This window comes from Coturnix japonica, chromosome 3 (assembly GCF_001577835.2).
Source record: "Coturnix japonica isolate 7356 chromosome 3, Coturnix japonica 2.1, whole genome shotgun sequence".
Classification (NCBI taxonomy): Eukaryota; Metazoa; Chordata; class Aves; order Galliformes; family Phasianidae; genus Coturnix; species Coturnix japonica.
The window spans coordinates 17,275,477-17,292,290 of NC_029518.1; the positions used below are offsets into that span (position 1 = coordinate 17,275,477).

The 16,814-nt window shown below is 34.2% G+C and overlaps 1 protein-coding gene across 9 annotated transcripts in view; it reads left to right on the plus strand.

Moving 5' to 3' along the window:
- GPATCH2 (G-patch domain containing 2) overlaps positions 1-16,814 on the plus strand; it is a 96,337-nt gene that overhangs the window by 17,226 nt on the left and 62,297 nt on the right. For all 9 annotated transcript variants that reach the window (XM_015857261.2, XM_015857254.2, XM_015857264.2 and 6 more), the window contains exon 5: positions 950-1,029. In XM_015857261.2, coding sequence (XP_015712747.1) covers positions 950-1,029 — 80 coding nt within the window. The remainder of the gene's footprint in view (positions 1-949; positions 1,030-16,814) is intronic.

Genomic DNA, 16,814 nt, shown 5'->3' on the forward strand with positions numbered 1-16,814 from the left:
TATGTTCAGTATTGAGAACATTTTGGAGATGCCAATTTCTTTTTTTTGAATTATGTCACTTTTGAGATCTCAGTAGACAGAAATAATCAGAAAGCTGTCAATGATTAGAGAAGTCAATGTAAAACTTAGCTCGTTTTCATAGCCTTTTTGTTGTTGTCTCTTGTTTTTTTTTGCATTGAGAATTAGTAAGTATTGGTTAAAGTGAATCTTTCTATGGAGTTCTTTGACCATTTGCTTTGCTTTATGGTCAGGCTTCATTGTTTGTAAAGAAGAATTGAGTGCTCATTTAGAGCAAGGATTGAGATTGTTACTAACAGTATTATCTAATTTTTACTTTAAAATATTTTAAATAACTGTGGATCTATTGTGTCTAATGGTAAGGTTGTTCCAGCACTTCATTACCTTTATATATAGATCCACTCTCTTTCAGGACTGAAATTATCAGACCTCACCTTGCTGAAACAATTCTATCTTACCTCTTTTCACATCCAAATCTAGATCTTCTATGTGAATGGTGGTCAAATTAACTTCAAAATACTTCACTGCCCACTGAAGACACTGAATTCTTATGAGGTTTATTTTTCTGATACTTGCAATTTTTTCAGTGGTCTTCACCTCTGCACGTTCACAGGATTTAATGCTTTCTAGTAGTAATGCCATAATCGATGCAAAATTGGTTCCCTGTAGTTTGATATGTTCTGCTTATTTAGCCAGTTGGGCACAAAACTAGGATGGGATCTACAGAAAGACTTCGTTTTCGTTACAGCTTAGACTTTCTTAACCACTTCCCCTTCTGTGTTGTGTTTGTTTTTCCTATCAATACTCTGGCTGTACTAAGATATTTTTGTTTAACTAGAGGTAAATTAATAGGTTATTATATAAAGGTAAATATGTTTCCCTGTACGTTATAGGAAATATTCTTAAATGAATCTCTACTTTTTATTTGAAGGTTTCCAGAGCAGGTTTAGTCATCTTCATGGAATGCCAGCAAGAAACACAAAAAAGGCTTCAGGAAACCAAAATGCACTGGTAAGTCCTTTAATTGATACTAACATTTCTACCAGCCATTCTTATTGCCTTTTTGTTTGTAAGTGCATACTCCTCTCATTCTTGTTTCCTAATGTTGCAAACAGGCAATGGAAAGGTAAGACTTCAGTGTCACTGCTGTTTCTGTGCTTTAGAGTTTCTCTACTACGGTTTTATTTTAATAGAATATATCAGGGTGCTAAAATAGCAGAAGCAGTCCAAGATTGTCCCTCAGTGCCTGTTTTACACTTTGTATAGACAAGGTCTTTTTGTTTTCTTAAAATTAACAAAATTTATGAAAATGTTTCTTTCATCTTAAAAAGAAAATCAAACCCAATTCATTTCAAGTTTATCCAAGACTGGAGGTGTTCTAGGATGGGTAGGTTGCTGTAGCAGAAATGTTAAGCCACAGCTTGGAGGGAAGGCGGGGCCACTCTAGGGGAGTTCAGTGGTGTGCGATGCCCCTGAGTGGCTGGAAGGGGTGTGAACAGGAACCCCTTCATTTAAGTGTTGGCAGTAGAAGTAAGTGGATCTTGCTGGAGATCCTTGTGTACCTGAGACTTTCCGAAGGTGAGCAGATTATTTCCTTTGTTTCTCTGCTCATGGCTGTTGCATTTGAGCAAGTCCTCACTTGCTGATGCCTAGGACTTCACTGTCATTGCTGCGCTTCCCATTGCATTACAGTGTTACAATACTAAATTTTGTTGTTTTTCTTTCCAAAATATGTGTTGAAATTTTGTTCATGTTCTGTTTAATTGTCGAAGGGGAAAGAGTATAAGCAACAAAAATTAAAGCAAATTAGTGACACACCTCTCATAGACATCAGGTGTTTTTTGGGCTGAGACAGTTCTAAAGCTATGACTACAAATAGGATTCGTTTGTTCTGGTTTTTGTGGGTTTTTTTTGGTGTGTGCATGTGTCTCTAGCTCTAGGAGTAATACTTATAAATAGGGGAAAAAATCTTACTGTCTTTGCTTTTATGTACAATATATGTATTTTAAAGTATATTTATTGTAGTACAGTCTACTCCTTCCTTATCAGGAAAGTGTTTGGAAGACAAGGAGAGATGTGAAACACTATCATGTTGGGATGTGCTTATTATTCACTGGTAAATTATGCAGCATTGACTTTCTTAGTTATTTGAGAGCAGTAAATGTTTTCAAATTTTAATTTACCTCAACAAAATAAGGTAGTTCTGTGAAATATAAGTTCTGTTGCATATGCAGAGAATAAGTAGGAACTGTTAGAAATGTAAGTTGTTTTTAAAAGAGAAGGTTTCTATAGCCATTGAAATCTCTATCCAATAATTGCTATTTGAAGCAGAATAAGATGCCTTAAAACCTTGGCCTGTGATCTCTGCTGGTGGTGGTCATGAATTAGATGAATGTAATCTAGTTCTTGGTTTCATATCTACCTATTTTTATTTTTGGTTCAGTGCTTGCTTGAGCATATCTAGGATTTGTAGCCCATTTTCTAGGCTTATTGCAATTTCACTCTGGTATTTTATAGGAGCTATTATAACTGATAGGTTAGCTTCATGCTATTGATGATACATGGCCTAACTACCCTAAAAACTGCCTTTTCCTCTAAATTGTAAAAAGGTGATTAAGTTTCAATTGATGAAGATATACTGTGTATGTATATATATGATAAAAGTCCCTAATGTTTATTTTCTTGTATGCTTTCTAGGTTATCCTTGGGAGCCCATTTTGTCATGATATCTCATATATAAAGATAGTATCATAGTCTCCTTTATAACAAATATGAAAGCTGATCTACTAAAGACTGATAATTCAGTTTCAGTTATTAAATATGTCATTTACATACTGTTGTGAAACAAGTTTGACATATGAATGTACCTTTTAAACCACTGTGTTTAGACAGGAGAGCATATATAGAATGGATGTGCAGTTGCCTCTTCAGATGCAGAGTTTTCTGACCTTCCTAGCAACTATTTATGTGGGCACATGTGCTGCATCTGTCTTTGCAAAGAGCTCATGTACTTCCTTTTAGGCAGTGATTGCTTCTTATAGAAAATCTTTTTTAGATACTTCAATGACAAAAAGTAATTTAATACCTGTGACATGTGATAAAACAGAACAAGAAGTAATTACTGCTATTAGATGGCAACAGTGAAGACAACCAGGAATGCTTTTAGAAAGATTAATATCCTGAGGAAAGAACAGTACATACTCAACTCATTGAACAGAGTTGTGATGTGACTTAGTTCTTTCATCTTTTTTTTAACAGTGAGGAATCTGATGTCTCTATCGCTGCTTTTACACAGACTTTAAGGGAGACACAAAAGAAAGTGTGTTTTCCTGTTAAGATATATTTCCTGAAGTACATAGAGTATATATTCAGTCTAAAGATATTGTCTGTATCTGTGGAATGTGAACACAGAGTTAATGGTTTGTAAGACGGCATGTGTTTAATTTTTAACTTTTTTTTGGTCATGATTTAGTTCAAGGTACGTGCATGTAGCCTTGAAAAGATTACTTGTTTTGAGAATGAAAAATGCAGAGGTAAAATAATACCTTGATAAGTCATTACGCTCTAGGAAAGAGTTTGAATGCTCAACTGTTTGAATGCTATAAGAGAAAAGTTAGGCTAAATATATGATTATTTGCTGTATCCCAACGAGGCTGCCAACTTTCAATTTGAAAGTAAGTAAAAATTCGCACCATGATTTCTAGAGGCAGTGGGAACAGAGAGCCAGGAGAAATTACTTCTTTGCAGGCCAGTTAGTGATCTTTAGTGTGAAGTATCTACATCTGATACTCGGATTCTGTCCAGATGTTCTTTCTACATTTTATTCGTTGACGAGTTGTTTAAGCAAACTCGTGGGACTTTCTATCATTGGTTTCTTGCCTTGGAATCAAAACACTTTTTTAATAATTATGCAGAACTGCACAAGTATGAGAGAAGTAAAACAAAAACAACTGTGAACATGATAAATACCATGGATGTCTCTACCTAATCTAATGTGCAGGTTGAATGAGCTGCCATAGAGCAGGTAGGAAAAAACATGATCACAGAAATTTTAAATATAAATATATATATATATATATATGCATTGCAAATATTTATATCCCTTGGATTGTTCATTCTACTTACTGAAGAAAGGTACAGTTCTTAATGGAATCCCTAAATTAAATAATTTATCAGGCATATATTTTGACATGCAATTATAATGCTGGGATTTCATGTTGCTGTTGTTTTGCATTATGGCAGCCTCATCTTTAACAGAACTTTCTTTGGAAGGCAAGAGGGAAAATGTGACTAGTGTAGTGCACTATGCTTTTGATTCTGCCTATGTCATATATTTCTTTTAGCATTTTTGTAGTTCTGGTCTGAAATGTGGTTTTTACAGTTGGAAAGATTAGTGCAGTGAAAGGTAATACAAGAGTGAAATGGCAAAAGGGACAAACAGGAAAAGAATGCTCACCTGTCTCCAAAGATCTAGGCTCATAGGGAAAAATTCCACAAGAGAGGGATCTCCAACCAGAGATTTAGTTTAGTTGCTGTCCCTTTGCTTAGGGCACAGTAGCCATGTTGTTTGGTTGTTTGTTTTTTTGAGTTTATTTCTAAGTGAATCAAGAGAGACTTGTAAACCATTACAACTGATCACTTGATCCATTTCAGTGTAAATGAAAAGCAGTTCTGATAAATGCTGAAAATATGTTCCTATCAGTCCCTTGCAATTTCATTTAGCAAATTCCAACTTCAAGTTACTTCCTATTCTCTGTATACACTGCAGTCCCCAATTTGACAGATGCTTTTAGAACCTGTGTACATAAGTATGAAAATAACTTCTGTATTTTGTTCAGCTTAGCAGTCCTGCAGATAATAGTTTTAAAGGTGAGGAAAGAAAACTATCCTCAGTTCTTAGAACCAAAAATTGTCTATTTGATTCTATTTACTGCCAGCTGATGAGCGAACTGTTGGAACTGTCTTGTTTTAAATGTATATTTTTAAACACACCTAAAACTCACTTTAATGAATGTTAGGCAAAATCTGTGCAATTTTCCTTTCTCCTTTGATGCATTCCTGTTGCATTGTGGAGTTCTAAAAGATTTAGTAGGCAAAGACATTAAAAAGAAAAAAGTAGATATAGTGGATTTACAGTAATTTTGGTGTTGTTTTATTTTTAATCTGTCTAAAATGGAATACAACTGGAGAAGGGAAATGTTTTTTTTTTTCTTTTCTTGTTCCATACCCTTAGTTTTTTACTGCATGCATGCAGTGATTGAGATTTTGTTATCGAATTTCCATCTTCTTTATAAGTCTGGGATCTAATCGCTGATGTAATGGCAAACTAAGACAATTTACAGTCCCTAAATAAGAGTGTTTCCTGTTGAAAGTTACCATAAGGCAGCTTTACTGTGCATTGAAATGTAGCACGTAAGCAGAAGATTAAAAAAAAGACTGTAGAAAAGCTAAACTTTCTGAAAAGCTGGTATTTCAGTATTAAGTTGGTCATAAATATTTTAAAGCTTCTTGCTGTCTCTTGCTCAGAAGAACCATATGCCTATCTGCATTTTGCCAGATTGTCAAAAAAGCATGTAATAGACAAAGCATGTATAATACTTAAAAATCGTGTAGGTTTCATTAGAGCTTTCTTTGCACAAAACTGATGTCTTTATTAATTCCCTTATATCAGTGACGTATATGCATATTTTCTTAAAGCTTTAATGTGATTTTTCTTGTAGGAAGACAAATTCAACTTCATTTGCATAGTGCTTTACTGAATCTTGTATTAAATATTACTAGAATGTGGAAAATGTTCTAAAAATATTTGGAGGTTGATGGATTAGTACTCTTCAAAGGGAAACAAAACACTAAATATTTCTAATCCTGCATTATTTACCGCATGGGTGGTTAAATGCTACTTTAAGCCCCATAAAATTAAAAGGGAGAAATCTGCCAACTGTAGCAGGAATTGGATTTAGGAAGAGTGGTACAGAGCCAAAATATTGCTACAGAATTAGATGTCAAAAATCTTCTTTAATAGTAGATATATAGTTCACAGTGCCTGGTTATGATTAATACATTTAATCTAAATCACTGAAAGTTGCTCTCTCCTTTTCCATAAAATACAATAGGACACAAATCAGTTTTACTGTAGGTGGATAACAATTGGAAAATAATGCATCTTCCCGCCCAATAAATTGTCAGTTATACCTTTTAACTAAAATCGATTCATCTTTCCAAAATTTATTACAATTTCTAATAATAAATCTTTTCGAATGTTTATTCATTTGCTTTTTGATACATTTGTGCCACTTTTGCTATGGTCTAATGTTTTTTCTTTTGATTCATTGTAAATTAGAAAATCTATTTTGAGTCAATTTTCTAGTTAAGAAGTTAAAATCTATAACCTAGCCATTTTTTCATAGTCTCCTTTGCACATTTTAATACCCTTGAACTTACAATCCAGTAAATTCTGATCAGAAGGTGATTAAAAGACTTTTTCACTGCAACTTCTTGACTGAGGGCCAGATTCATAAAACAAGTACTTAGGAGATTGTTCACTGCTTTTCTCCTGTGCTTCTCCTTGTTTCAAAGAGAAGGGCTGAATGAATTGTATCAGATGAACAGACACGTAAGATTTAGCCTAAGATTTTTAGTTAGATGATCAGAATTGCTACCTTTGAATTAAAAGCCAGCTGTAAGCATGCAGAGTTTGATATAAGCCTCCTTTTGTTGTCTCTTTGTAGCAGCAAGACAGTAATATTTCGGGAAACAACTAAAGCAGTCTGTATTGTTTCTGTAATTGTCCAGTACTAACCTCTGAGGGAATGGTCATCTGTCTTTTCATGTTCTTAAAAATAACTTTTCTTGTTAAACAAGAAAGTATTTCAAAAGAAACTTCTCTTTGCTTTCTCTAATGATTGATCTGCTAATCTGATCAGTGCAATTGTGTTCATTGTTCAGCAGTTTCCTGCTCTGTACGTAACAAAATATGTCAGAGAGAATAGTCTTTTTTTTCTTTTTTCTTTTTTTTCTTTTTTTCCTAAATCTACTAATAGGTGTGTTTCCTGTTCTCATTCAGTTAAGTAGTGTGATCTTTTACTTACTTTTCTGTCAAGAATTTGGTATGTGAAGCTTGATCTAATATGTAGGCACATCAAATTGCTTAATTTACAAGTTTGTTTTGTTAGTAATTTAAATGTCAGTGCTGACAGACAGACAAGGGGGGAGAGGGGCAAGGGAGCGTTTCAAACATACGTGTGGGAAGATGACATTGATAATTTGTTCTTGATCTGTAGCAGCATTTATTGGTAAATTTGTTTAGGTGATGGCATCTCAGATTTTGAAGTAATTGATTCCAAAGTTGTTTAAAAAAATATCATTTGTGTAGATGAATTGGAATTCATTAATTTTACTAATTGCTCAGTGAAGAAAACAGATGTTTTCTTAGGCAAAGATCAGGCTTTAATTACAGGTCTTAGCTACTCATCTAAAAATAGTGTCAATATGTTAATGCCTCTCAAAGTTAATTTTTTATTTTTATTCTGTGGGAATGCCATTCTGTTACACATTTCTTAGACCCTACTGTAATGAATTTTAATCATAAACAAACATAAATCGGACACACAGTATTTATGGCAGTATTTATAAGTCACAGTGCATCTATTTAGAAAACTCTTTAATAGTAAGTTCAGTGGGTACTATTTATTTAAAATGCCGAAATTGATACTAGCTAGTTAATCTATTTCTTGTTATAAATTACATGTTACAAAAATACTCAAAACAATTGAAACTTTCAATTTATGATTCTAGAAAGGATGAGTTTCCAGTAGTTACGTGAATCTGTATGAATGCAGAGCCTCCTTAGGGCTGTTATTCAAAGATATTTACTCTGTAGAGACTACCATAGAATTGTGAGCTGGTTTTGCCTTGTAGCAAATATAATAAAATAAAAATATTAAAATATTTTGTTGGTTCCAAATGCTTTAAATATGTATTTTTTCACTGCTATGGGGAGGTGGAGATCACCTAACTAGTAATAATAATTAAAATGATCCAGTGAGAAACTACCTTTGAAAGCAGCATTGATGAGCAACAGCCTTATAATGCATATGCAGAAAGAGTTACTATGTCACATGCTTGGAAAACCACTAAGTAGAAGGAAACTAACAAAGCATCCCTAAATGTAGTTGGTAAAATAAATACGTAACAGGGTACACAGATGCACAGCTACAAATGAACTGTGAGATTTAATAATTGTGATACTAGAAAAACATGATTATAATCTAAAATTCTTCCATTATGTTTTCAACATTTTTGTTGTTGTTGTTCAAATCTTACTGTTTTCCAGCTGCATTGAAGTATTTAGGGAAGATGCTGATGTTCAAATAGTTTGCTGTGGAAGGAATTGGCATTGCCCACTATGCTCTCTGTAGCTTTCAAAATGTGTTTCTTCCTAATTGCAGTTATTTCTTAAGCCTTCTGAAGAAGATGAACAGGCTCTCTTGTCTACCTTAAGCTAAAGGGAGAAATAAAACTGCCTGGAGATTCAGGTACATCTGGCATTTCCTTTATTTTACCGTGCCTTGCTGGAGGAGCTGCAAGTGGCCAACCATGCTGTCAGTGTACACGTAGCCCAGAGGTCTCAAATGGCCTTGACTTGCACAAAATAGATTATTCCAGTAGGGTGACAGAGCTGGTTGACTGCTAAGGGAGCTAATCAAAATGGACACAAGCCTAAGTATAATACCAGTTATTAGAAACTCTGCTGGCATCAGACTAATTAAATGTAAGCACCTAAAGCATTCATTTATTTCTTTATCAAAATTATCAAACTGATGAAATGCCCACAGCTGGGGAGAGGTGGGACTTTTTGACCTCACTTAACCTTTCCAGTATAGCTAAGAGGATTTGTCTTGGCAGCCCCCTCTCCAAGGGGAGATCATTGAAACCATTAATGATCTATTCCTTGGCAAAATGCCTGACACAAATTCTTTCACAGCAAACTTTTTAAAAGCTTTACACACGTTCCTTAACTCACATCTTTTAAGTTTGAACATTCTGAGGAAGCTGATGGTTCTTCTGTAATTTGTAGGTAATTCTACAACTTTGTGCTTTGTATGGATGTCTCCTTTGTATCCACGTGTGCAGTGTTGCTTAGTATCAACCAGATCTTGTGTGGCTTGACAAAACAGAACTGCATACTGTTGTTTGAGTTGCAGCACCTATGTGCTTAAGAACTCTTTTCTGAAGAACAATTTGGGGAAGGCAGGAAAATTCCAAGCACTAAAGTGGTAATCCAGAGTTGGATTGCTCTTGCATGGGTTTCTTCACCACGGTACTTTGGGATCTTACCTCCTTCTCAGTCTCCTTTCCAGTCCTTCCTCAGGTGGCTTATTTGCTTCAGCAGTTCTCCTGTTCTGCTATGTCTTCTGCCCTTCTCTTTATCTTGTCACTTGCTCTTTCTCATGTATTATTCCAGTCCTGATATCAGCTCTTGTTTCCTCTGTTCTTAAGGAACCATTCTACACCAGTGTCTCCCTTATGTCTTTTCATGTGTTTCTCCCTCAAGTGTTTTGTAGAGCTAATGGGAACACCTCTAACTCCATCTTGGTGCATGATGGGTCTGTTGTTGAGCTGGCTGATACCAACTGCCAGAGAGCAGGCTCTGACCACGTCCTACACAGGAATCACCTGCAGCCTATTTCACTGTTAAAACCCTGCCACCTATGCCTAATGCAAGCTAAAATATCTTTGGCTGGGTTTGGATATGTAGGTGTTTACAGCAGTACAAAGAGAAACTCAAGGAGAATAGAGTGCAGGGAGAAGTTGTTTTCAGAAGTGTTATTTTTTCATTTGTCTATCACTAAGATTACTTATGCAAACAGTTTGCTTCTGTAAATGGAAATTTGGGACTGAAAAAAATGTTCTCCTCTGTGCCTGGATATCCATACATATATAGCTTATCAATGCCAATCATATTTTAAGAAAGTAGTCCGCATTAATTCTGTAGGACCAGCTTGCTTCTTAGCAAGGAGAAATAAATACACATAACACAGTGGTTAACTTCTCAAGAAACTAATATTTCACTGTAATGTAGAAAACTACAGTTTTAGTAACTATGTTCACTACACCTGATTTGATCGTGTTAATATGACACCTGCTTTGAAAATGATGTAAGATATAATCTCATGCTCTACAGAGGAATGAATAATTCTCTCTAGTACTGTAATCTCAATTTGTAGAGACTAAATTCTATTCGTTTCATCCAGTACTAGCCTGGTAATTTCAATTAGTTTAGTATTTCTGAGCACTTAGAGCTAACAGATTCTGAGGAGCGGGAACTTGGGTAGAGTTTAAACTCTGTAAGTGTCCATTGTGTGGGTTTTTAGCTCTCTCTAATAGCTGGTAATATCTTCACATACACTAGGAATGGAAGAATAAACACCAAGTCACAGGGGAGGGGGTCTATGGATTATGAACGTATACCTATTTGTATTTGTTGATTTCTGTAATTATACTGAGAACTAACTTCTCAATTCTGATTGAATGTATAGCAAATAAAGCCTAATTTTGTTTTTGATTAAATGCATCCACTTCTAAGCTATTGATTTGTAGGAATTTATGAATGTTCTGAAAAGGATTCAGGTTGCATCTTGGGGAAAGAAAAAAACACAACAGAGTGATTCTGAAATACTGTCAGAAGAACCTTGAAATTGAATTACAGCTTTAATATTCAAACTGGGGCATGTATTGTTATTTGTGATATATGTAAAATGACTTTTATAGATGAAATTTAAAATCGGTGACGCAGAAGAGGGTTTATAGTGCATGGGCTTTAAGAAGAGCAAGGAAAGATGTTTGATGTAAAGCATGTGGCAGAAAGATGCACATTTATTAAATAAAGTAATACTAAAATGGGTATCTGATAAAAAGAAAAGATTGTTCTTGCTGATAAATTATTCAGGTGATTTTCTGTTGCTAAAAACAGATTCAGACTGCTTTAAGAATTTTATTAAATATTTTTCAGATGTACTGGAAACAATTAAAATAATGAAATATTTATCTTATAACACAGTTTAAATTATCCATGTCAAATCTTAGTGTTTGAGGCTTCCATTTCCGGAAGTCTGATGCTTTGTATCATGGTATCGGTACCACCTACATTTCTAATTAAGTACTATGGCTTCTCACATAATTCACTTCAGTTTTTATAAATGTATATATCACTTTCACTCTAAGCCTAATGCAAAGCTGAGTGTACTTTGCTGTTGAAGAATAGCAAGAGCAAAGACTGAAAAGAAGCAGCAACCCCTGCTTGGCAATGCATTAGACAGCATCTACCAAATAGAACCCCACTCCAATAATTTCTGAATTTGTGTTTTGATGGTAGCTTTAAATACAGCTTAGCTCTTGGAAATGAAACCACTTATGCTTTCTGTATATTGGAAACAGAAAGTACAAAGAGGAATGTCTTCTCACTCTTGCTAAGAATGCAACTGAAGAATTCCATTTTGAGTTATTTAATCCAGTCTCTCCGTTCAAATGGGCTATTGCAGTACTTAAAAGTAAAATTAAAATCAGTCTCTACCATTCATTGCAAATTTAGCATAGCATCGTGGTGAACAGTTGGTCTTATTAACACTAATTTGTTATGTTCAAAATTGTAGTCCGTTTTCAAATTACTATGAACTTCATAAATTCATTTGCAGAAACTGCGGCAACTTTGATTATATGCTAGGAAGTACCAAAAAGAGTGGTAGTGTTGCCAAGAAAAATATTTCCCTATAGAAGTGGTATGTAAAGGTGACATAGTCGCTTACCTCATAAACAATTATCACTTGATCAATTTAGAACTAGTAATTTCATTGGTGAAGTATTATCTAAGGATTTTTCTTTCTGTAAGAATGAATTATCTCTATCCTTCAATCCATCAGTGATGAAGAATGCAAATTGAGATTCACAAAAAGCAACTTTACAGAATATGTTAATCAAAACTTCCTTGAGATCCTTTTGAGTTTGTCTCAGCTTGCCCGCCACTTCTCAAATAATTATTGTTTAGGGGCATGGTTAAAAAATCTTCCACTTTCCCTTTTATTAAGAGTTTCATACCAGCCTTTTGTTTGCAGATTTGCTGAGTATCTGGTACTCAAAGAAATAGAGACTTGTCTTTACCATTAATATGTTTAAAAATATATATGTTTTTTTTTTCCTATGTGGCATCTATAATTTTATGTCCATATTCGTATTGAAATTGTTGTCATGGATTTTACATTTGTGCACTTTCAGTAAAAGTTCATTGCAGTTAATACACCTAAGACTGCAAAACTAGGAAAGCTAACAGTGTGGTTTTGAAGTAACAGAGAGAGAATGTGTTCAGTTGTAGAAGCGAGAAGGGAATTTTTGTTTGCCCTTGGGACTTTGAGAACTAGTTTTCTTTTTGTGATATCCATTTTACTGATAGTTGCCTGAGTTTGAACTTCTTGACAATAGCAAGCAGTTGGACCAGATTGTGAAACAAACGATGAACGCTCCCATCTTTTTGTATACAGTGTGGATTATTTTTTCTTAAACTTCATTAGGTAAATAGGCTAATACTAAATAGAGTTCATTTCAATGTGTTTTTATTTTTAGATGTTTTTATTTCAGAAGGGTTTTTTTATGTTATTCTTTGCTTGAACCTAAGTGATTTAAACTGTTTTATCTTGTCAGATTTGTATATGCTAAGTGCATTTGCAGTTTGAACGCTTTCAAATTAAAATATATCACTTGCTGCAAATGTATTGATTTATACATCTCTTTGTCAATATTAAATAGAACAACTTTTCCAATAAGTTAAAAAAGATGTGGCAAGGCGGGTTACATTTAGTAGATTGACTTAAGTTTATTTCTGCATATCACCTGTTTGGGTATTTTTTGCTATTTTGCCCTTTGTTCTCAATCACTGTTACAGATATTTGAAATGTCTGCTAACAATGCAGACAATTGCACTGTGAATTAATACAGAGTTACATCAATTCAAATATGACCCAACTTAAGCTTTCTGAGCTTTAAACTCTAAACAAGTGGTTCAAAAGACAGTCCGTTTAAGTCAGCGTTTCTATTTATGTATTTATTTTTGGTGGTGGTTTAACACCTAAAAAACCTTGAAATGACCATTGCAAATCTTAAGTTTGAAAAGGATAAAATAATTATGAATTCTTAGAGTGACCAATTGTACTGTAAATGTTCTTGAGTAAAATTCTAGTTTTGTGCCTTTTCCTGGTAGTGATAATGAAGTTCTCTCTTCTGTCTACTTCTTTTCTTCAGACAGCTGCTTGCTATGTACAGGATTTGCCATTGCAAATACTACCTCCTTCTCTCACTTCTTTAGTCCCTGAAGGTTAAATTGTTTCGTTTATTCTAAGTAATCAGGTGACTAATTACACAGTTCTTGATAAACTGTAGGTGCATCTTCTGACATGCTCTATTAAAACATATTTGTTCATATCTGTATCTGTTCAACTTGCTCTGCTGATTGCTGAGCTGGTGAGATGCTGGGTACAGGTGAGATGTAAAACTGGACACATTTATATATTGAACCTATCTGGTGTGAATCAAGTATTGTGAATATGAGCCTTTTTGTTTGTAAACATGGTCTTAGTAGTTACGTTTAGTAAGCTCACATGAATATTTACAAATGCAAGGTAAGTCCACTCTGGGATAGATGAGTTCCTGTCGTTTACTGTCATTCCAACTGCTTAAAATCTAGAAAGCGACAGGCATTCTGCAGGCTGGATATGTAGTTTCTATGTGCAGTGGTATCTCATTGCTGCTGCTTGCAGGAGTCTTATAACATTGGAGCATTCAAGAATGTTATTGAATTCTATGATATCAGTTCTGTACACATGTAGGGAAAACTATTTCCCAGAACTTCATACGTCTAGATACTTTAGCTTAGAAAAAAAAATCTGTGGCTTCCTTTGTCTCCTCAACCTATACTGAACTTCATGATTTCTTATCATAGGCTTCTTAATGATAATTAATTTCAATACATAACTAAAATTGTATAACCACTTCTGTGAAAGTGTATTTCATTGATGTTGGTATCTCTTCCAGCACAATAAATCTGTTTTGTTGGGGTGTGAGGGAGAGTAGGTTGCTTTATCCACTGTCGTTCTTTGGTTGGAAATTCAGTTTTTACCTTTCTGTTTTTAACAGGACATTCTATGGGAATTAGGTAAGCTATCATCAGTTTTGCTCTGTCTTCCTGCCTCATTCTAATAATTTCGGAAACTCCTAGTTAAATTTGACATTCCTTCAGAAATAAATGATTATTAGGTACCATACGTTTATTGAGGAAAAAGTTGCCAGCCAGAGGTGACAACCCTAGATTTAATAATTCCCTTGATGAAAGGCTGTGGCATAAACTCAGTTATTAGCATGAGAGAAACCCATGTGGGAATGACCTTATAAATGCTTCAACATTTGATCAGTGTTTGTTCTTTTGTTAGACCTCAAAGTCAGTTTAATGTCGTATGTAAAGCCATAAGGAGCTAGGTGGTGTTGCTTGTTTTCTTTCCAGTTAACAGTATCTCTATCCAAAATGAATCATGAATAGAGATAACTAGAATAAATCCTTCAGAAACGGTTAAGTTTAGTTGCATCGAGTAAATGCTGCCTTCTTCTACCCTTAATTATTTTGACAATGTTCTTTATATTTCAATTCATCATAATGAAGGATTTTTTTAAGTTACAGAAGCTGTACTGAATTCTTTGTAATGTGTCCAGCTGTATGGCTGTAGTGACTTCTGATTCCTACTTTAACTTTTGAGTATTCTAAAACTGTAGCATTTTCCTGTTTTTATTAGTGTACAAGGTTAAAATTCCCTAAGGTAGTGATAAAGAAGATTCTTGGTAATTTTTCAAGAAGGTTGAGTCCCTTGAGTTTTAGGAATGATGGGTCAAGGAGGAAACAAACATGCTTCCTGGTAGTACAGAATAAGAATTGGGTCTTAGCTAGTTGCAGTCAGCTGAAGCATATAACAGGAAAGGTAACAGTAGAATTCATAAGAGTTCTTTGAGTTTGGGCCATAAATGAAGCATTTTTATTTTGATCAGCACTGTTAAGTATCAGATAACACGAAGTAGCCATTTTACATGCATTTCATAATATCTTTTTTTTTTTTTATCCTTCACATGGAATTTCAATTTCCAGAAATTCAACAATTTCATTCCTTCTAATTTCTTACCACATTTTATTATATCTCCTGCAATATGAGGTGGTTATTAGGACCAAATGAGCAAACTGAATGTTATATTGATAGTAAATTCCTTGAATATGAAAAAGTCATCTTTGGTTTGTGGCTCAGTACTGCTGATCATGGATGGAAGCTCATATCATAACTGTGTAATTCTGTAGGCACTCAGTACTTTTGCTGAAAGTAATTGTTTTGTGTTATTGAAAAATAATAACATTCAGGAGAGAATTTTACTGAGTGTGTGTGGTGGTTTTGCCATGTCTGTCAGTAGTATTAGCATCTTTGTTAGGTAATATAGGCCAAACCTATATACTTCATCACAACTTCAGGACTAGCTTTATTATTACATTGATTTTGTTCCTTATCTAATACTAAAGGATGTTAGTAAATCTGGACCGTAGGAGAAAATTGTTTGCTAAGATTTTTTTGTGTAGTTGTTCCATAGCAACATAACTCTCACAGATTTAGTTAGTGTTTAAAAAGTAACTAAGGAATTACGGTAGTAGCTTGAGATAATGCCTGGTAGTGGTTTGGTAATTGTTATGTCACAATAAATGGTGGGTAAGAATTCCAACTCTACTCTTTCTCAACATAGTCCAGAATATTTAAAAAGATGTAGTAATATAAGTTAAATCCTAAATGTCTGGAGTTTGCTGACTTTCTGGGGATTGCTACATTTAATTGAGAATTTTTAAGGTTTTGTTTATTTAATTAAGATTCTCAAGAACTAAGAAAAATACCTCCAACATAAGTTAATTATATTACTTCATGGCATACAGATAATTGAGGTTGAAGTGAGTTCTCAATTTAATCTCATGTCATATACTCTTGCCTTACTTGTACTCCAATACTCTAGGTTTTTACCTGGTTTTGTGATTGTCATGAACAACAATGTATACCATATGACTACTACTTTCAGGACATTATAGAGTTAAGAAATATTTTCATACAGAATATATATTTTTTTTTATCTGAGTATTTTTCAGGCTTTTTTAGCAAAACAAAAAACAAACAAACAGAAAAAAACAGAACAGCAATGCTAACTGTATACTCAGTCATCTGCTTAATCCTTATCCCCTTTGCATTGTCAATACCCATCTAATTCCACTTTAACAACGGTAATTGGCTGATGGAGTAGCAGATATAGATTTGTTTTCCTGATGACTCCTTGACTTTTTTCCTCTGGTAATACTAATAGAATTCCAAATCCTTACTGGTGTGATCATGTCATGAGTAGGTCAACAGTCATGTCAAGGTCCTATTGGAAACTTCATAGCCAACATCTTAATTTAGACTTAGCTATCTTTTTTCTTGTATGTGCAATTGTAAGCAATTCTTTCAAGTATCAGACTCATTCCATTATAACACAATTCATTTGATACAAAGGGTGATGGTTCTGCATGTGAATTGTTTACTGAATGTTGTCCAAGTACAAATTCAGTAAATTTCTTTCCAGATTTAATGTGTTATCTGAATAATGCCAGAAGCTTGAAGAAAGAAAAATAGAAAAGTCGTCTTTCTTTCTCTCATGATTTTTTCTTTTTTAAACTCATTTCTAGTTTTTACCCCTTCCTC